Here is a 21,551-nt window from a genome sequence, read left to right on the forward strand (position 1 = left end):
AGGATAGAAAACAAAAACTGTATCAAGAAATTATCTCAACATTGGAAAAATTGCCAATTTGTATTAGTAACAAAAAAAGAAGCACGAGTGTTTCGCAAGAATTGTCTGCTTTTTATTGAATAAGTCTGCTTTTACGTAATATTGTTTCATTGGACACCATATCCCAGAAAGCATTGCGCCAAGGCAAAGCAGGAAGATATTTTTTCGTCTGCAACTTCGGGAAGTTAGCCAGCAGGTATGTCTCTTTTACCTTATTTTTGTACCCCCACAAATCTATCTAATTAACTTAAAGCTCATTTGAAATTTGTCCCAACCTTCAAAGTTCACAGCTACGTGTAGATGTATTTCCAAAATTGGTCCTCTTTCAAGTTTCAGAGTACAGTTTACTGATTTAGCAACCGGTAGTTAGCGGTTAGCTAGCTAACTTACTTAGCTGTCAGTTTGAAAACCACAACCTCGCTCTTTCCTGCTTGTGTCTTCAGGCCGCTCTGCGCTAGAGAAACCCTGAAATAAGTTGAATCTTCTTGGCCTATTTCAATTAAACGACTTTGGCAATGAAATAGTACCTACTACTGTAAGAGATTATCGAGCTAGTGGCAGTACTACAAATATGGTTCCTCCCTAGTTGGTGAATTGTTTGTAATCACTACAACCCACAGTTCAGTCTCATTTGGTTAATATCTGAGATCAATGGTTCTAAATCTGTTTGGGCTTCAATGTCATTAACAACACCTTAGATCATTGAAGACCATACAAGTATTTTTAGCTACTCAACAACACCTGTCCTGGTCTTTAATGAAACATGTAAATAGTTAGTGGATTTGTAGACTTCTCTAGTTTGTAGTAGAGATTGTAAAAACAATATAGTAGAGAAGATGGTATCGAGTAATGACGTTGTCTCAGTCTCAACTGTTCCAGGGTGAAATGAATAGCCTAGTTCCCCAAGTAAACAAAATTATTTTATTCTAACTCTATCACCACCATCTGTGGAGGGCGAGGCAGAGGCGTCTGAGCTCACACCGCTCTGGGTATTTTTATAAAGTGGTCATGTGAAACTCCAGACAACAAATGAGAGATGTCTACTGTCTTGTCTTCCTGGGCCACAAGATGAAGGGCTGGTCTGTCTGTCGTGTCATGGTTTATCCTCCACTATGGGTAGCAGTATTATAGAGTGGTATTTATTAGACTGTTTTACAACTGAGAAGACTGGGTGTCAGCATGTTATTAAATATAGAAGAATAGAAGTTTTGAATGTTGAAAACCGACCATCTGGACCAGTTAAACCTGCGATGAAATCTATCTATGCCAGAGTTTTTTTCCAGCGGTTGTGGTAAGGGTAGCATGGAGCGGGGGGGCACTGCTGCTAAATTAATATATGTGAAATACTGTATACTATTGTACCGTCCATCGCTGTACTTTCACTGGGTCCCCCCTAAGTCTCCTAGTCAATGGACTATTTTGTAGTGTGATATTGAAGGGGAGTTTTGCTAGATGACATTTCAGGGGAAATATACAGTTTCTCTAGTAGGCAGGTACAGTAATGTGTTACTGGTGCTTGGCGCATGTTGCTCGAGTTCCTTCCTCTTATGACTTGGTTAGTCTCTCTCTTTTCCAGACCCACCTCTGTCCTTTTTATCTTTACCACAACTACCAATGCAACACTGTCTAGTTAGCATACCATGCTACTACTAGGACTACATAGCCAGGTCACAGAATCTTCTGTCCATCACCAAATCTCACTTGACATTTAACATAACTAATGCAAAGATATGCCAACTGTCCTCTGATTCTGTGTCCACAGAGGTGTGTTGCTCAGGCTCTGGGGAGAGTGGTGTGTGTCAGTGTGTGTTACAGAAACACCAGCAGTGAGTGTATGTCTGTCTGTAATCTGCTTCCGCCGGCTGTTTGTGGCATCGGCTGTGAAGTGAACAGGAAGACAGAGGGCTGAAGAGAGAGAAAAAGAAAGAAAGAGAAGAGAGAGGAAGCTGCCGTCAGCATGACTGAGTTCTGGGTGTGTTTCAGCTGCTGCATTGGAGAGCAGCCCCAGCCTGTGAGTACACACACACACACAAGAAATCACTGTTTTGTTTACTCCTGACCTTTCAGTCTATGAAGTGTGGACACTAAAGGTGAAGGTGCTAGACACTGAAATAGAACCAGGCCTTCTCATCTTCTGTACTTCTTATCAGCCTGTGTGAGTGTCTGTTCATTAAACAGTTGACTGTTGTTGCCTTTAGTAATACTACGATTTCTTTAATGCTTTACAGAAGAGGCGGCGGAGGATAGACCGTTCAATGATCGGGGAACCAACTAACTTTGTTCACACGACGCACGTAGGCTCAGGAGACATGGGCGTTGGGCTCTCATCAGTACGTACTGACCACCTACCCTCACACAGAAAACAGAGCCTTATGTCATATCTACTAGGTAAAGATTCCAAGCAGTTACAAACCGTTATCCAAGTCTTCTGTTCATTATGACGGTGTGTGTGTATAGGTGAACTCTGTTCAGGCCCAGATGAAATCTAAAGGAGGTTATCAAGGAGGGTCTGAGAGCAATCAGGAATAATGAGGTGAGACACTTGCTGTTACAATGTGTTACTATTGTGTTTATACTGTGTTAATACTATGATATCAACGTGTTATCAGTACTGTATTACTACTGTGATATTGACATGTTATCAGTATTGTTACTACTGTAATATCAATGTATTATCAGTACTGTGTTAATACTATGATATCAACGTGTTATCAGTACTGTGTTAACACTGCAATATCAACGTGTTATCAGTACTGTGTTGCTACTGTGATATCAACGTGTTATCAGTACTGTGTTGCTACTGTGATGTCAACGTGTTATCAGTACTGTGTTGCTACTGTGATGTCAACGTGTTATCAGTACTGTGTTGCTACTGTGATATCAACGTGTTATCAGTACTTTGTTACCGGCCAACAGTTCTGCACCCCCCGCAGCAACGGGCCCAAGACCCCCCCCCCCCCCCCCCGCTTCTCCTTCACCCAAATCCAGACAGCTGATGTCCTGAAAGAGCTGCAAAATCTGGATCCCTACAAATCAGCTGGGCTAGACAATCTGGACCCTCTCTTTCTAGAATTATCTGCCGCCATTGTCGCAACCCCTATTACTAGTCTGTTCAAGCTCCCTTTCGTATCGTCTGAGATTCCTAAAGATTGGAAAGCGGCCGCGGTCATTCCCCTCTTCAAAGGGGGAGACACTCTAGACCCAAACTGTTACAGACCTATATCCATCCTGTCCTGCCTTTCTAAAGTCTTCGAAAGCCAAGTGAACAAACAGATCACCGACCATTTCGAATCCCACTGTACCTTCTCCGCTGTGCAATCTGGTTTCTGAGCTGCTCACGGGTGCACCTCAGCCACGCTCAAGGTCCTAAACGATATCATAACCACCATCGATAAAAGACAGTACTGTGCAGCCGACTTCATCGACCTGGCCAAGGCTTTCGACTCTGTCAATCACCGTATTCTGCCAGGTCGCAGTTGCAAATGAGAACTTGTTCTCAACTAGCCTACCTGGTTAAATAAAGGTGGGGGAAAAAAAAAAAAAAAATCTTATTCGGCAGACTCAACAGCCTTGGTTTCTCTAATGATTGCCTTGCCTGGTTCACTAACTACTTCTCAGATAGAGTTCAGTGTGTCAAATCGGAGGGCCTGTTGTCCGGACCTCTGGTAGTCTCTATGGGGGTGCCACAAGGTTCAATTCTCAGGCCAACTTTTTTCTCTGTATTTATCAATGTTGCTCTTGCTGCTGGTGATTCTTTGATCCATCTCTACGCAGACGACACCATTCTGTATACATCTGGCCCTTTTTTGGACACTGTGTTAACAAACCTCCGAACGAGCTTCAACACCATACAACACTCCTTTCGTGGCCTCCAACTGCTCTTAAATGCTAGTAAAACTAAATGCATGCTCTTCAACCGATTGCTGCCCGCTCCCGCCTGCCTAGCATCACTACTCTGGATAGTTCTGACTTAGAATATGTGGACAACTATAAATACCTAGGTGTCTGGCTAGACTGTACTCTCCTTTCAGAGTCATATTAAGCATCTCCAATCCAAAATTAAATCTAAAACCGGATTCCTATTTCGCAAAAAAAACTCCTTCACTCATGCTGCCAAACATACCCTCGTAAAACTGACTATCCTGCTGATCCTTGACTTCGGCGATGTCATTTACAGAATAGCCTCCAACACTCTACTCAGCAAACTGGGTGCAGTCTATCACAGTGCCATCCGTTTTGTCACCAAAGCCCCATATACCACCCACCACTGCGACCTGTATGCTCTCGTTGGCTGGTCCTTGCTACATATTCGTTGCCAAATCCACTGGCTCCAGGTCATCTATAAGTCTTTGCTAGGTAACGCTCCGCCTTATCTCAGCTCACTGGTCACCATAACAACACCCACCCGTAACACGCGCTCCAGCAGGTATATTTCACTGGTCATCCCCAAAGCCAATTCCCCCTTTGGCTGCCTTTCCTTCCAGTTCTCTGATGCCAATGACTGGAACGAACTGCAAAAATCACTGAAGTTGGAGACTTATATCTCCCTCACTAACTTCAATCATCGGCTGTCAGAGCAGCTAACCGATCGCTGCAGCTTTACACAGCCCATCTGTAGATAGCCCATCTAACCAACTACCTACCTCATCTCCAAATTTGTTTTTCTGCTCTTTTGCACACCAGTATTTCTACTTGCACATCCTCATCTGCACATCTATCACTCCAGTCTTAATTGCTAAATTGTAATTATTTCGCCACTATGGCCTATTTATTGCCTTACCTCCTTACTTCATTTGCACACACTGTATACAGATTTTCTATTGTGTTATTGACTGTACGTTTGTTTATCCCATGTTTAACTCTGTTGTTTTTGTTGCACTGCTTTGCTTTATCTTGGCCAGGTCGCAGTTGTAAATGAGAACTTGTTCTCAACTGGCCTACCTGGTTAAATAAAGGTGCAAAAAAATATTTAAAAAATACTGTGACATCAACGTGTTATCAGTACCGCGTTGCTACTGTGATGTCAACGTGTTATCAGTACTGTGTTGCTACTGTGACGTCAACGTGTTATCAGTACTGTGTTGCTACTGTGATGTCAACGTGTTATCAGTACTGTGTTGCTACTGTGATGTCAACGTGTTATCAGTACTGTGTTGCTACTGTGATGTCAACGTGTTATCAGTACTGTGTTGCTACTGTGATGTCAACGTGTTATCAGTACTGTGTTGCTACTGTGATGTCAACGTGTTATCAGTACTGTGTTGCTACTGTGATGTCAACGTGTTATCAGTACTGTGTTGCTACTGTGATGTCAACGTGTTTTCAGTACTGTGTTGCTACTGTGATGTCAACGTGTTTTCAGTACTGTGTTGCTACTGTGATGTCAACGTGTTATCAGTACTGTGTTGCTACTGTGATGTCAACGTGTTATCAGTACTGTGTTGCTACTGTGATGTCAACGTTATCAGTACTGTGTTGCTACTGTGATGTCAACGTGTTTTCAGTACTGTGTTGCTACTGTGATGTCAACGTGTTTTCAGTACTGTGTTGCTACTGTGATGTCAACGTGTTTTCAGTACTGTGTTGCTACTGTGATGTCAACGTGTTTTCAGTACTGTGTTAACATGCTCCTTGTGTCTACGAAAGCTTCATTCCATGTTTGTGTAATAAGTTTAAACTTTACATTAATGTAAATTTGCCAGCTGCATATACACTGCTTTACATGAATGTGATATGTGTATGTATTATTTGTCCACAGACAGATAAGAAGCCTGTGCTAACTACTGCTGTAGATCTGAAGAGGAGGCATTGTAAAGACACTCTTATTAGAACCAGACAAAGGACCAAACGATGAAACCACCCAGGAACGTGTATATAATTCATTTATATTAAATCACTGCTATCTGTCTGTCTGCCATGCTGTTGCACTGTAAGAGTAGAAAACGGATCACAATCGTGTGTGCGTCTGTGTGAACAAATGTTTCACCCCAATGTTCAGGAGTGTGTGGTTGTGTTTTTAGGCCTTGCCTGTATTTATAGTCGGATTTGTGGAAAAATGACCTTTCATGTGGTGGCTGGGCCACTGTGGAGATATGAGGCACGTGATTAGTAGTATCTGCTTCATTATCAAATCATAAACTACAGACTTGAAATGTCTATCTGTATCCCAAATGGAACCCTAGTCCTTATATAGTGTGCTACTTTTGACCAGAGACACATGGGCCCTGGTAAAAAAGAATGCACTATATAGGGCATAGGTTGAAATTGGGGACAGAGACCATGTTAACTGCTTTATTCTGTTAAACATCCCATGTTCTTTGAGTTGCCTTCAGGAGTAAGTAAAGAATGCTGTTTTCCAATGAACTTGAAATGTGTAGGTAGGGCACACTGGACCATTTTGTTTCTTGTACACACTTGTTCAAAAGCTTTTAAGCTTTTGTATGGATTTCAGCCAATGTGTTTTTATACATGTAATATTTTTCTCATTCATTAGCTAGAATCTTAATAAAAAAATGTTCTATGCCATCTTAGAGAAGTCTTTCTTTGTCAGGTTTGACTAGCTATAGCTGATCGTCCTCTCCTGGAACACTCAAATGGCACCCTATTCCCTATATAGTGCACTACTACCATATGGGCCCTGGCCAAAAGTAGTGCACTATAAAGGAAATGGTGCAATTTGGGAAACATACTCAGTTTAATGACTTATCACTATGATAAGTAGATGTTATTAACACTTACCCCCTTACATGGTCAATATGTGGACAAGGTTGAAAATCTCATGTTGTTTCAACCCGCCTCCTCAAAACCCATTGGAGGAGAAGGTCAGAGAGGGGGGACCCTGGGCTTTCTCTTCCAATGGATTTTGAGGAGTCGAGGAGAGGACGCAAGGAGTATGCAATTAGATTCTACCTCTGTCATGACTTTGACATTTGTCTCACAAACCAGAGGCTGTGGGTTGAAATGCCACATTCAAAACAACTGGGAACTCAGGAATCTCTCCTGAAATCAGTGCGGGGGGAAGAGACTAGCTCCGACTGGGAAAAATCATTTGAATGAATTCTTTTTTACTCAGTTGTCTTGAAAACACAATAATCATAGTCATTGGTTGTAATGGATGCCTTAGTTTCCCCGTACACTCACAAACAGAAGGTGTAACCAGACACATCACAGGTGAACTATCTTGGGTTAGTTATAATTATCTTTGGTACACTTGAAGACAGTTACATAAACAACCTTTCCCATGATATTTATACCGAGAAGAAATATTGACATCTAATGATATGGAAACAGTGAATGCATTGATTAAAATGCAGTGCATGTCAGCGTTTGCCAAGATGTCAGCTGTCACGAGATCCATCAGCATGAGAAACAGGAAGGGAATGGCTAACTCTAAAAAACGATGATGCGAGTACAGTAAACGGGACGATATTGAAACTAGTGGTGTGCCAAATCACAGATTAGTGTTTTTTTTTGTTCTTTATACGATTTTTACTCAATTCTGTATGTTACCGACATGGCAAAAACTACGTGGATTATTATTTTATCAGTCATTCTCCGGTCATCTCAGGTAAAATAGACAGTTAGCTGTTATGCTAGCTAGTTAGCTCACGGTATTTTTCATAACAGTACAGAGATAGATGTAGCTAGCAAGCAAGCCAGGTCCAACTATGTCGACAACTATGTGATATTTATTTGACAAATACTATCGACAAATGGATAATGTCACCTTTACAATTGTCATTTCGAGTGTCTATCCTGTTAGGCAAGTTTGCCATGTTCATGTAGCTAGTTAGCCAATTAGCCACCAGCTAAGTTTGCCAGCTGAGCTCTTTTATGGTTTGGCTACGGGGAAGTACCCAACTTTCCAGGCAAGCTTCAGAGTGGAACAGATATTGACAGTGTAATGAAAAACTGCTAACGCTGCTAACACTGATCAGTCTCTGAACAAACGATCTGTTGTTGTTTCTTATACTTTGTTTACTTTGAAATACATGTTGGTTGTATGTATTTCACTTAGTTACTGTTTTTATTCCACACAGGTGATCTGTCAAGAGGCAATCTTGCACATCTCAAATGGAGCCACAGATAAAGAATATTGCCTGGTCTACAACTCCTTATGGACCAACCTGTCACTCTCACTCAGCGCTGCTGTAAGTCCAGTCCAGCAACATCGCCATTCTGATATTCAGCTGCCCTATACCCCCAATTGCTCCAGCCTCGACTGTGTTAGACTTTACTATCTGTTGGTGAACCCACAGAACTTCGTGAACCTCACCTGACATCCAGCCTGCTGTTAGGTGGCTCTGGGATTCAGCCTTGCTACAGTGACAATACATCATAGCTCTTAATATATTGATTGTCTAACTGTACCTGTTGTCCTGTGTTAGACTGCGTATCCCCTGGTGAACCTGTCGTCCAGGAAACTGTGTAGCTCTGCAGGGGTGAGCCCAGCCATAGTGAGAGGCAAGGTGGTGGTGGTCATGGGAGGGGAGTGTAACTTCAGCCAGAAGGCTGTGGTAGCCCAAGACCTGGGGGCTGCTGCTCTGATCGTTGCCAGCACTGAATCTATGGTAATACTTTGATAATGGATCAACAATGTATCAATGGTGTATCTACAATGTATTTACAATGTATCAATAGTGTTACCCCCAATGTGTTTATGATGCAACACTTAATTTACATCTATGGTATAACATGATAGGCCTACATCTTTGTGTGTGCTTTTTAAGACATGTGTTTTGTTTTATCTCTCATTTGATTGCTTCTAAAGAGTCCCCCGGGAGCCAATGTGACAGAGTATAAGAAGGTCCAGATTCCGCTGGCTCTGATGAGATACATGGACTTCCTGGACGCACAGAGTGTGAGTTCTCTGATACTGTAGGTCCTCTGGTATAGAGGTCACTACAACGCACTATAAGATATGGTATAGTGCTTATTCACGCCTTCTAATTGACTTCTCATCTACAGTATTTCTTTCAATCAATAAGAATAGACATGAGACAGTAGTGTGTGTGTCTCAGGTGTGTTAGTGTTTGATCTCTGTGTGTTTCTCCAGGTGTTTGGTGAGGAGATGCAGGTTAGGCTGTATGCCCCGGCGGTGCCTGTGTTTGATGCCAGCATTGTGGTCATGCTTCTCATAGGAGTGGTGACTGTTGCTCTGGGAGGCTACTGGAGTGGAGCCTGTGAGAGGTGAGACTGCACACACACACACGTTTCTTTATGTCCTTCAGAAAAGGACAGCCATGCATGCTGTCCACTCTTCAGCCACTCTACACTCTGTGTAACAGTCTGTGTGTGTCTGTGTATCAGAGAGAGGCTGAGTGCGTCTCGAGGAGGAGGAGAGGAGAAGAGTGACAGTGGGGACTTGGCTCTGTACTCTCCCCTAAAGGTGGTCATTTTTGTAGGTCTGATGTGTCTGATGCTGGTACTCATGTACTTCTTCTACAAGTACCTGGGTGAGTCTTTCACTCTGCACAAACACTGCTTAATATATTTGTATTACATTTTCATAATGTATTACGTTTATTAACAGTTTTATATGCAAAGCAAACATACCACACCAGAAGCTGTTAGACACTCAGTGATTGTATCGTAATGAGTTAGTTCAGGAGTGTTTTGACACGTTGTGTGTGTGTGTGTTTTCCAGTGTATGTGATCATCGCCATATTCTGCCTAGCGTCAGCCACCGCCCTCTTCAGCTGTCTGGACGCCCTGTTGGACCTGGCCAGGTGTAGCCCCATGAGGTACACACACACACACACACACACAGAGTGTCACCATTTTTCCTGGGGTTTTCATCCCAATTCAAACTTTTTCCCCATAACAACATAGCCCCCCCCCCAACAAGGAAAACAAAGTATTGTCTGACAAATGTCACAGCTCATTAAAATCATGGTATTTACAGAGTCCGGGTTTTCTATAGTAACAACGTAAAGTATGATTTCCCTGTTCCACAGACATCTGTCCTCCCTGTCTGTTTCTCTGTCTGTTCCACAGACATCTGTCCTCCCTGTCAGTTTCTCTGTCTGTTCCATAGACATCTGTCCTCCCTGTCTGTTCCATAGACATCTGTCCTCCCTGTCTGTTCCATAGACATCTGTCCTCCCTGTCAGTTTCTCTGTCTGTTCCATAGACATCTGTCCTCCCTGTCTGTTTCTCTGTCTGTTCCATAGACATCTGTCCTCCCTGTCTGTTCCATAGACATCTGTCCTCCCTGTCTGTTTCTCTGTCTGTTCCATAGACATCTGTCCTCCCTGTCTGTTCCATAGACATCTGTCCTACCTGTCTGTTCCTCTGTCTGTTCCATATACATCTGTCCTCCCTGTCTGTTCCATAGACATCTGTCCTCCCTGTCTGTTTCTCTGTCTGTTCCATAGACATCTGTCCTCCCTGTCTGTTCCATAGACATCTGTCCTACCTGTCTGTTCCTCTGTCTGTTCCATATACATCTGTCCTCCCTGTCTGTTCCATAGACATCTGTCCTCCCTGTCTGTTCCATAGACATCTGTCCTCCCTGTCTGTTTCTCTGTCTGTTCCATAGACATCTGTCCTCCCTGTCTGTTCTTCTGTCTGTCATAAACAACTCATAGGTCATAGTTTCATATGGAAGTTCTGAGAAGTAAAAAAAAAAATAATAATAAGTGAATCGGACACATACCAGTCTCCTTGAACATCTCTCTCTCTCTCACACACACACACACGTGTTTTTGTGAGTCATACGGACCTTTCTGTGGTTGCTTGCGGTCTTTCTCTCTTCTCTCATGTGTGTTGTGTTCCTCCAGTGTGACGGTCTTGGGTGGGAGTGTATCTGTGAGGTCGGTGCTGCTGTCTGCTGTGTGTGTCACCGTAGCTGTGGTCTGGGGAGTCTACAGGAACGAGGACAGGTACTGTCTATCTCTCTCACACACTCACACACACACACACACACACACACACACACACACACACACACACACACACACCCCTAGGGAATTCTGTGGGTGGGACAGGAAGCAGGAAGTGGTGTTTGGGGTGAGGGAGTGTGGAGGACTTGGACGTCATCAGCAGAGTAGAGGTGTGTTGTTGCTGTTAGTTTTAGTTTAGTTCAGCATCACTCACTGCCTCATTGACTCTGACTACTGTCTCTGAATGTGTCTCAAATGGTTCTCTATTCCCTATATAGTGCTACTTATACTGGTCAAAAGTAGTGCACTTATAGGGAGTAGGGTGCAATAAGAGACGCACTTTCTGACAGACAGAAACTCTTAGTCTCTCTAATTTCCAATAACAGAATAACATCATGGGGGGTAATGTTTGTGTGTGTATTCATACAGGCTAGTGACTGTCCTTAGACCTTAGCACAGTAGAAGTATTAGTGGACAGGATAATGAAATGTCCCCAGTCTACAACAGCAACACACGGTCCACAGCTAATCTCGTATGAAACTTTTCCATGAGCGAAAGCATGGTGGATAATTATAATGTTCTACAGAATGTGGTTTCACTTCCCTTTCCACCCACACACATTGTAACTCACTCATTCACTGGATCATTACTTGGAAAATGCTCTCATTTTTGCATTTATAAAACTGTAACTAAAACTAAACTAACAATGAATTCCTGGGCCATTTCAGGGTAAAGCACAGGAACCATTGTCAATGGTTGTCCTCATGTTTGTGAGGATGATAAGCTTGACATGCACTTTAAAACCTATTTCTTTATTACCTTTATTTAATCAGTTTGGTTATATTTAATACTTAGTTGACAGGCTGAAGTGTGTTGTTGAAAAAAATGAAGAAAATATACCTTGTACTCTACTTTATTGCCAGATGGATCTGGATCCTGCAGGACCTCCTGGGTGTGGCCTTCTGTCTCAACTTCCTGAAGACCATCTCACTGTCCAACTTCAAGGTGAAATCATCACTCTGACCCTCTGATCTCTGATCTTCAGTCACAAAGAGGGCTGAGACAGTTGGACACGTCCATAGAGATAGATCACTACTTGGAAGTAAACTGTTTTTACATTGACATTGAGGACTTCCACCGTTTTAAAGTAGTCAACTGGGTGGGATCAGCCAATGAATTTTACTTGTGAGCAAACATTCCATAACTGCAGGTGGCAGTAGATCACCAACCTTGGCTTTTATACCTGTTCAAACAACACACTCCAGGTGGCAGTATGCACCATTTCAGTTTGTTTACCAACTCATAGAAGTAGTAGAAGAAAAAGTACTACTTCAAAATGGAGATGGCCTCAATGGCTCTGCCTATACTCTCACAGACGCCATAACGGGTCAGGTAAAAAGATGTCGTCTAACTAAGTCTATGGACACGTCTCTAAACATCTGTTCTCTCTTTCCCTCTCTCTTTCTTCTCTCTCCACCTCACCTGTCTCCCCCTCAACTGACTTCCATTCCATCCCTCCTCCACCCCCCCCCCACCCCCCCTCTCTCTCCCCCTCAGATCTGTGTGATCCTGTTGAGTCTGCTGCTGTTGTATGATGTGTTCTTTGTCTTCATCACTCCTCTGTTCATGCCGGTGAGTCACTTTCCCCTTTAAATACAGTGCAATGTTATTGTCCTATTTATTTTAATAGAAAGGTTAAATACATTGTCCCACGTTATAAATGTTTTATATTTACAGAATGGGGAGAGCATCATGGTCCAAGTGGCCCTGGGTCCAGATGCAGCAGGAGAGAAGGTAACCACTCATCTGTCTGTCTGTCTGTCTGCCTGCCTGTCTGCCTGTCTGCCTATATGTCTCTCTCTCTTTCTGTCTGTCAAAACTTGAATCTTCAATCTCTGGATGTTAAAATGGCTTGATTAACAATCAGTAGGGTCAGGAGTTTTCCTTGACTGAGTGTTCCCCGACCCAGTAAACACTCCTGCCCCTAACTAGAATCATGCTGCGTAGCTGTGATCTCATCCGCTGTGTACCGTTGCAGCATTGCTGTGTAGATTAGATTCCCCTCTGGGTCTGAATGGCTGACTGTCTGAGGATGCGTTTCAAATGGCACCCTATTCCTTACATAGTGCATTACTTCTGACCAGAGCGCTATGGGCCCTGATTAAAAGTAGTGCACTATGTAGGGAATAGAGTGCCATTTGGGATGCAAACTGACTGCGTCTGGTTGGGGTGTTCTGTCTCGACACAGGGTAACACGGTGGAGGTGTCAGCCGAACCCTCGACTCCATATGAGAAAGTAAGACCCCAGCGCTTTACTACTCAGCTTCATATGTACTGTTAATTATCAAATCAATTCATCTCTTTACTACTCAGCTTCATATGTACTGTTAATTATCATATCAATTCATCTCTTTACTACTCAGCTTCATATGTACTGTTAATTATCATATCAATTCATCTCTTTACTACTCAGCTTCATATGTACTGTTAATTATCATATCAATTCATCTCTTTACTACTCAGCTTCATATGTACTGTTAATTATCATATCAATTCATCTCTTTACTACTCAGCTTCATATGTACTGTTAATTATCATATCAATTCATCTCTTTACTACTCAGCTTCATATGTACTGTTAATTATCATATCAATTCATCTCTTTACTACTCAGCTTCATATGTACTGTTAATTATCATATCAATTCATCTCTTTACTACTCAGCTTCATATGTACTGTTAATTATCATATCAATTCATCTCTTTACTACTCAGCTTCATATGTACTGTTAATTATCATATCAATTCATCTCTTTACTACTCAGCTTCATATGTACTGTTAATTATCATATCAATTCATCTCTTTACTACTCAGCTTCATATGTACTGTTAATTATCATATAAATTCATCTCTTTACTACTCAGCTTCATATGTACTGTTAATTATCATATCAATTCATCTCTTTACTACTCAGCTTCATATGTACTGTTAATTATCATATCAATTCATCTCTTTACTACTCAGCTTCATATGTACTGTTAATTATCATATCAATTCATCTCTTTACTACTCAGCTTCATATGTACTGTTAATTATCATATCAATTCATCTCTTTACTACTCAGCTTCATATGTACTGTTAATTATCATATCAATTCATCTCTTTACTACTCAGCTTCATATGTACTGTTAATTATCATATCAATTCATCTCTGCGCTAGACCATTGTTTGTTTTAAGCCATATGTTTAAAGCCATAGTTTAGAGATATATGTTGTTAGTTTTACAAAGACATTGTTTACAAACAATGAAGTAAAACAGCCATTTATGTTATGCTGGGGTAAGACAGTTCTACTAAGTTCATAAGGCATTTATGTTATGCTGGGGTAAGACAGTTCTACTAAGTTCATAAGGCATTTATGTTATGCTGGGGTAAGACAGTTCTACTAAGTTCATAAGGCATTTATGTTATGCTGGGGTAAGACAGTTCTACTAAGTTCATAAGGCATTTATGTTATGCTGGGGTAAGACAGTTCTAAGTTCATAAGGCGTTTATAAGACGTATTCTTCAAGAATAAATGGGCATTTATATAAATATTGTAGATTGTTCCTTGCTTTGGAAATGTAAACATATGTTTACCATGCCAATAAAGACCCTAAAATTGAAATGGAATTGAGAGACAGAACATACAGCACATACCAACCAACTGTCACATGGCTCTTATGTCACGTGACAGCTGTGTTAACGCCTGATTCGTCATGTGTAGGACCAAGAGTTTTTGTTCAGTTTTTATCACGTAATCCTGGCTCTAACAAACTTTACGATACTCCTATACAATATTACACAATCTCAAGTCATTACGTTGTAGCCTAAGAGTTTAAATAATGAGAGGGCTTAATCTGAATTTAATAAAACATTGATATATTTGTTGTGTGATTTGGTGGTGAACTGATTGCTTTCCTGTGTGTCTCATGTTCATGTCATTAACAAACACTATGGCTTGTCAGTTGGCATATTTACATGTATGTCTGTTTTCTGTTTTTTAATGGAAGTACTGTAATTGGTTTTGATTCATAATCTATCATAGTGAGTCCTCTATGTCTCTGTGATTGATTTGAGTTTTGGTTTAGTTTTGTTTGAGCTTTAGTTAACTGTTAGTCAATTGTTATTTAACAGAGTGTTAATGTTTTTATTGAATAATTAGTTGACTGGTAGTTGACCGTTGCCTGTGTTTTCTCCCTGGTAGCTCCCGGTAGTGATGCGTGTTCCACGGTTCTCTGCGTGGACACAGAACCTGTGTGGCATGCAGTTCTCCATCCTGGGCTATGGGGACATCATCGTACCAGGTGAGATAAACATGTCTGCATCCCAAATGGCATCCTATGCCCTATATAGTGCACTAATTTTGACCAGAGCTAGGGTTGCAAAGGGAGGGTATATTACTGTAAACTTTAAAAGTTTACCAGTAAACTACCAGAATTACGGTAACGTACGTTTTTATTTTATTAGATACCATCTAGTGGGCTTTTTGGGTACTTCAGATTATCACAGGTGTCTGTAATTATCTATATACAATCAAATATATACAATAATAAAAGAATGACAAAACAGAATGACAAAACTATAAAACATTATTCTAAAAATGAACCATCAACTTAGTGAGTACCATTAATGTTTAACAGGAGGGTTTCAGCATGAAATATCCTTCTATTCATTTAACTATGTTAATATGTCTTTGTTGTCAATGTTTTGGTGCCAAACTGGTGACAGTTGTGAAGAAAGTCAATAGTTGGAAGAGTTACAGAGTTCATTTAAAAAAATGCCATTGTTGTTGAAATGCTTTTTTCATTAATTAGGTATTTATTTTCTTGAACCATATGGTCTATCCACTGGAAACTCATGGACAAAATGGACACAGATAAATTACCATAGATTACCTGTTAATTACCAAAATGACTGAAGATTCTGGTAACTTTGGTAAATTACCAGTAGCTTTGCAACAATAACCAGAGCCCTATGGGTCCATATCTCTAGACAATGATCTAAGGTCAGTGTTATGCTTCCCTCTATAATGGTTATAATTAGGATGTGTGGCGTGTAAGCTGTTCCTAGATCTGTTCATAAGGTCATTTTCTTCCTGGTGCGATCTAAAGCTTCCGTATCAGCTCCATCGTCACGCCCTTCTGTTCTGTCTTCTCATTGGACGATAGCTTCAGACCTTCATATATTCTGTTTGTTGATTGGTCCAACAGGTCTTCTTGTGGCCTATTGCAGCAGGTTTGATGTGTGGGTCAACAGCCCCAAGAAGGTCTACCTTTTCTGCTGCTGCATAGGTAACGACATGGACATTATCAATATGTTACTGATCATTATCATCATCGTGTTGATCATCTCCTCTCCACCCCTCCCCCAGCCTACCTGTGTGGTATGGTTTTGACGTTTGCGGTGATGTTGGTGACTAAGATGGGGCAGCCAGCCCTGCTCTACCTGGTTCCATTCACCCTGCTAGGATCTGCTCTGCTGGCCTGGAGGAGAGGGGAGATGAGGCAGTTCTGGAACGGGACCACATACGAGGTGAGAGGACAAGACATTTTCCTTAGGTGGTTGGGATTCAAAGGGTTTCGGCCTAATTCCATTTGAATTCACACAACTCAGGAAATGAATTAAAATTCGATTATACATGTTTTTGTTCTCATTATGTATTTCTAATATGGAGGGTTGTTATACAGTAGTGTGTGATGTAATGATGATTTAATCTCCATCAGGTGTTGGACTCCACCAGGGAACCCTTACTGCCAGGTGTGCTTTCACCCCCTGACCTCTAACCCCTGAGGCCAGTAAGGGCTACTCACGCTCTCTTCTACTGCATCCTCCCTGCCATCTAGCTACCCTATGTCTCTAGACTAGCATTATGTTTTCTTCTTTCACAGCCTTTCAGCCTTCAAACCTTTAGCAAATCAAAAACATAACACTGGAATGTCAACTTGAGTTATGTGTAATATCATGTTACACACTCAGACCAGCAGTACCCGACGTGGTCACTAGATGTCACTAGAGTCCTGGAAATGCCAGTGTCGCCACAGATTTCACTCTAGCTTGGACACACACATTTTGGTTAGAAAAGTCTGTTTCTATTGTTTTATTTCTTTAGCCTGTTTGTCAATGTCTGCATCCCTTCATTTTTTCCCAACAGCCGTCCATCTCTCCTAACCAGAATACAACCATCTCATAACGTTTTCATGGGTTTGAATTTTCCCCGTGTAGCTGTGTTTTATTCAGAGGGGGAGTTGCCACGTGGGAGCTTTGTTTGTTGTTTATGTTTTGTCATGTGCGTGTCGTCATGCTTTCTGTAAACCTGTGCTTTGCTTCTGTTCAGAAGGGTGAACGTTGCAGTTAGAAATGCAATGCATAGAACAGACACAATAGGCTATTCTCTATGACAACGAAGATAAATGTCTGTTCTACATGAACGTTCTGTACAGTTCCACCCTCCTGAATAAGCCTGAGCTGTGCAAAGCAGACTCTGTTGGCTACTGGACTAAGCTTTATGTTGTATCACTTATGTCTGTGTTCTACTGATAAACTCCTCTCCTCCTCTCTGTTCTCTCTCCTAGATGGAACACCTGACTATAGCAGCGGAGGAGGAAAGTGCTGACTACAGCTGATCTAGGAGACAACTAACAAACCAACCACAGGGGCTCTTTCTACTCTTCAAATCAAGCATCTAGTTTATCATCCATGGGATGCAAGGGAAATACTATAGTCTATCAACCAATAAGGATTTATACTGGGGAGGGGTCAGGGGTGGGTTAGGGGTATGGCTTGTACCATGTGGGTCTCTGTTGATTGGGCAGTGAGACAGTTTCATTTGAGAGGCTTACTAGTGGCTACGAATGCAGTGGCTAACTAGTGGCTAAGAACTATAATATTAAAATGATGCCTAAACTGTGTTGCCTTGGTAAAAGATACAAGTGATTTATTGAGAAAGCACTTTAATACTCATGTTGGCAGGTTTTGGGGGATTTTAAATTCAAAGTTAAACTGTCGGTGAAGATACTTTTTTATTTTTCTTCGATAACAGCTGTTCTGGGGTTTTCTGTATAACTTGTTTGTTTTATTGAGAAACACAATCTTTGATTGCTTTTGTTGCCTTAAATTAGTCCAATCTGATTTGAGCTCTGAATGTGTCCTTATTATGTGTTCTATGGCCTGTACTTTATCTAACACTTCATGTCTTTTTAAAACTCACAGTTAGAACTATGACGTAACTGATTTAAATAATTATAGACTCTAACAAAAACTCACTGTATTAGTTGAATCAGCTGTGTTACTGCCTGGCTGGAGCAAAAGCCTGCACCCACACCAGCCTTTTGCATATATCTTTGTCCACCTGTGAGCTAGGTCACTGTGGGGATGGGGCTGGTCAGTGTTACACGGCTCTGTACCTGTACTTGTTACCACCGTTACTTTAGAAAGAGCAAATATTGAGTTAGTGATCTGAGTTTGGAAAGACACTGACTGACTGACTACTGAGCCCATGGTACCCATTAATGAATTACTTTATAGATTTGTATTGTCTAACTACCATCTTCATAAATGTACGGAGAGAGTGAGAAAGAGGGAGGGAGTGGGAGGAAGGCCTGGGAAGAGGGAGTGGGAGGAAGGCCTGGGAAGAGGGAGTGGGAGGAAGGCCTGGGAAGAGGGAGTGGGAGGAAGGCCTGGAAAGAGGGAGTGGGAGGAAGGCCTGGAAAGAGGGAGTGGGAGGAAGGCCTGGGAAGAGGAAGTGGGAGGAAGGCCTGGAAAGAGGGAGTGGGAGGAAGGCCTGGAAAGAGGGAGTGGGAGGAAGGCCTGGGAAGAGGGAGTGGGAGGAAGGCCTGGAAAGAGGGAGTGGGAGGAAGGCCTGGGAAGAGGGAGTGGGAGGAAGGCCTGGGAAGAGGAAGTGGGAGGAAGGCCTGGGAAGAGGGAGTGGGAGGAAGGCCTGGAAAGAGGGAGTGGGAGGAAGGCCTGGGAAGAGGGAGGAAGGCCTGGGAAGAGGGAGTGGGAGGAAGGCCTGGGAAGAGGAAGTGGGAGGAAGGCCTGGGAAGAGGAAGTGGGAGGAAGGCCTGGAAAGAGGGAGTGGGAGGAAGGCCTGGAAAGAGGGAGTGGGAGGAAGGCCTGGAAAGAGGGAGTGGGAGGAAGGCCTGGGAAGTGGGAGGAAGGCCTGGGAAGTGGGAGTGGGAGGAAGGCCTGGGAAGTGGGAGTGGGAGGAAGGCCTGGAAAGAGGGAGTGGGAGGAAGGCCTGGAAAGAGGGAGTGGGAGGAAGGCCTGGGAAGAGGGAGTGGGAGGAAGGCCTGGGAAGAGGGAGTGGGAGAGGAGAATAGCAGGGAAAGGGGCCGACAGGGAGGGGGAGAGATCAAATTTGGACAGTACAGTAAAGAGGGAGAACGAGTTAGAGGTGGCTTTTTGTACTGTTGCAAAATGTTATTTTTTGGGGTTCATCTGTGGAGTTCGTCATGTTTCAGCCTGTTGTAGCTTATTACTGGTGACTTGCCACTTCTTGCCTACATACCAGTCGGATTGAGAATGAGATGTAGATCTACCACATTGACCTAGAAACCTGTATACAGTACATGCTTACGCCTGTTGCATAATATACTTATCCAAACACTCATCCCATAGCAATACACTTTAATATCAATGCGGGTATTAATCAAATAATAGATAAATATTCGGGTATTTGACCTCCCCGTCATGTGACGTGCTCAGTGCTCCGGGGCTGACTCGGCTGGCTTCTTCATGCAGCGGAGTCAGTTCGGAGTCGCACAATTATGAAAAAGCAACCTTCCGCTGGAGCTGCATCTAGGGCAGATTTCACCAGCGACAACTGGACTTTCCTTCCAAGGCTAACAGAAAGGAACACCGCCGATAGATGGATAAAGGCATCGGAGAAGCTCTTCCTGAGTCTCAACGGTGAAGAGAATGGTACGAGATCCAACCAAAGTGCTTTTCTGTCCAGTAGAATGGGGGCTTCTAGAATGTCAGGTCGGAGGATCAGAGTCGAGGAGGGAGATATGAGTAGCTGGCAGTTATTTACATGCTGCTTGGTTGTCAAGAAGATCATGATCAGTTGGTATTGCGTACTTGTGTTTAACTATCTATCTAGAATAACGTTGGATATGGTTCAGTGGTTAGCCAGTGCCACCGACATCTGGGTAAAACATCTGGGCACCTTTGCATTGGTAGTAAAAAGGCATCGGCAGAACGTTCGCTGAAATGCAAACTGCGGCTGGCTGAGTCTCTAGCGATGCCGCCGCTAGGTAGTTGAGCTAGCTAATGTTCGCATTACCATCCATCCACAATGGCGTTAGATGCTAACTAGTGAGCCAGCTCCAGTTAGCTCTGTCCGCCAATGGACTTGAGTACAAAGCGATGTGACTGCAAGGCCATGCCAACTCGTGCGTGCACTCGTGCGATGACTTGACAAAGTTGGATTCCAAGAAAAGGGATGGAGATGACATTGTCCCCGCGAGACAGTACTGGGACCCATAATTCAAGGCTTGCCTGTATCAGTCTTGACTAGCTAGCAAATTAGCCTGCTAGTTTTCATTTTGCGTAAACTATCAGAGATTGTGTCGCTAACTCATGGTATTGTCTTTGCTATGGCAAGTTGTCATTAAACAATAGCTTACCCAGCTTCATTAGCTGACGAATTTCTGTCTTTGATTCCCCTCGGGGGTTCCACAGACTCTGGATTGTTCATCATCTAGCTAGCTAACCACCACTGACTAGCATAGTTAAGCTATATATATATATATATATATAAGGTTTGAAGCTTCTGATCAGCTTGTCATCAGACCGCTAAAAGTCAGTTGAAAACACACCAGACTTTTTAAAGGCATCTCTCTTGAAGAGTTTCAGGCTACATCGGGCCACTGTCAAGTCGCCGCCGGTTCGCGGTTTGGCCAGACAGACACAGCATGTGGCGTCACTAATTGTGCGCGGGGGTCTGGTTGTCATGCTGCTGTGTGTGATGGTTTGTTGTAGTCCCCATGTGTTCACTGTCCAGCGGTTTACCAGGCCAGATAAATGCATGTCGGTTACATGATATAGAACGGACACCAGCAAATGATCCCCCGATGTAATAGAACATCATTTAATTAAACAATAGAACCACATAAGTCCTACTTCCATCTGTTTTAGACTAAAGGGGATCATTAGACCACGCATCATTTTTTGCAAGTGTCAAAGGCCTTTATACAGCTCTGTCTATTCTGAACATATACTGAACAAAAATATAAACGCAACATGTAAAGTGTTGGTCCCATGTTTCATGAGCTGAAATAGAAGATCCCAGAAATGTTCCATACACAAAAGCTTATTTCTCTAAAATGTGTTTACATCCCTGTTAGTGAGCATTTCTCCTTTGCCAAGATAATCCATCTACTTGACAGGTGTGGCATATCAAGGTGCTGATTAAACAGCATGATCATTGCACAGGTGCACCTTGTGCTGGGGACAATAAAAGGCCACTCTAAAATGTGCAGTTTTGTCACACAACACAATGCCACAGATGTTTTGAGGGAGTGTGCAATTGGCATGCTGACTGCAGGAATGTCCACCAGAGCTGTTGCCAGAGAATTGAATGTTAATTT

General features: G+C 42.6%; 2 protein-coding genes and 1 long non-coding RNA gene across 7 annotated transcripts in view; all 3 read left to right on the forward strand.

The window, feature by feature from the left end:
- Positions 1-213: 213 nt before the first annotated feature.
- On the forward strand, positions 214-6,567 carry LOC115166971 (uncharacterized). Its single transcript, XR_003870403.1, has 5 exons — positions 214-235; positions 1,802-2,050; positions 2,268-2,369; positions 2,497-2,572; positions 5,798-6,567. It is a non-coding gene; the product is annotated as an uncharacterized LOC115166971 (long non-coding RNA).
- Positions 6,568-7,257: 690 nt separating this feature from the next.
- On the forward strand, positions 7,258-18,090 carry LOC115166970 (signal peptide peptidase-like 2A). 3 transcript variants are annotated; one of them, XM_029720957.1, is made up of 17 exons: positions 7,259-7,606; positions 8,079-8,189; positions 8,427-8,609; positions 8,810-8,899; positions 9,095-9,228; positions 9,349-9,494; positions 9,686-9,782; positions 10,821-10,922; positions 11,846-11,927; positions 12,480-12,554; positions 12,660-12,716; positions 13,171-13,218; positions 15,167-15,266; positions 16,173-16,253; positions 16,334-16,494; positions 16,686-16,719; positions 17,535-18,090. In XM_029720957.1, the coding sequence occupies exons 1-17, from the start codon at positions 7,553-7,555 to the stop codon at positions 17,573-17,575; spliced, it is 1,596 nt and encodes a 531-aa protein (XP_029576817.1). In that variant the 5' UTR covers positions 7,259-7,552; the 3' UTR covers positions 17,576-18,090. The 3 variants fall into 3 exon arrangements, with proteins under 3 accessions (XP_029576819.1, XP_029576817.1, XP_029576818.1); XM_029720959.1 differs by lacking the exon at positions 13,171-13,218 and having other exon boundaries at positions 7,258-7,606; XM_029720958.1 differs by lacking the exon at positions 16,686-16,719 and having other exon boundaries at positions 7,260-7,606.
- Positions 18,091-19,647: 1,557 nt separating this feature from the next.
- Positions 19,648-21,551, forward strand: part of LOC115166972 (transient receptor potential cation channel subfamily M member 7-like) — a 93,228-nt gene continuing 91,324 nt past the window's right edge. For 2 of the 3 annotated variants that reach the window (XM_029720960.1, XM_029720961.1), the window contains exon 1: positions 19,652-19,881. In XM_029720960.1, the coding sequence (XP_029576820.1) occupies positions 19,879-19,881 (3 nt within the window). In that variant the 5' untranslated portion in view covers positions 19,652-19,878. Of the gene's footprint in view, positions 19,882-21,551 lie in introns of all 3 variants that reach the window. The other variant, XM_029720962.1, reaches the window with a different exon arrangement.

The sequence above is a fragment of the Salmo trutta genome, chromosome 29, assembly GCF_901001165.1.
Source record: "Salmo trutta chromosome 29, fSalTru1.1, whole genome shotgun sequence".
Classification (NCBI taxonomy): Eukaryota; Metazoa; Chordata; class Actinopteri; order Salmoniformes; family Salmonidae; genus Salmo; species Salmo trutta.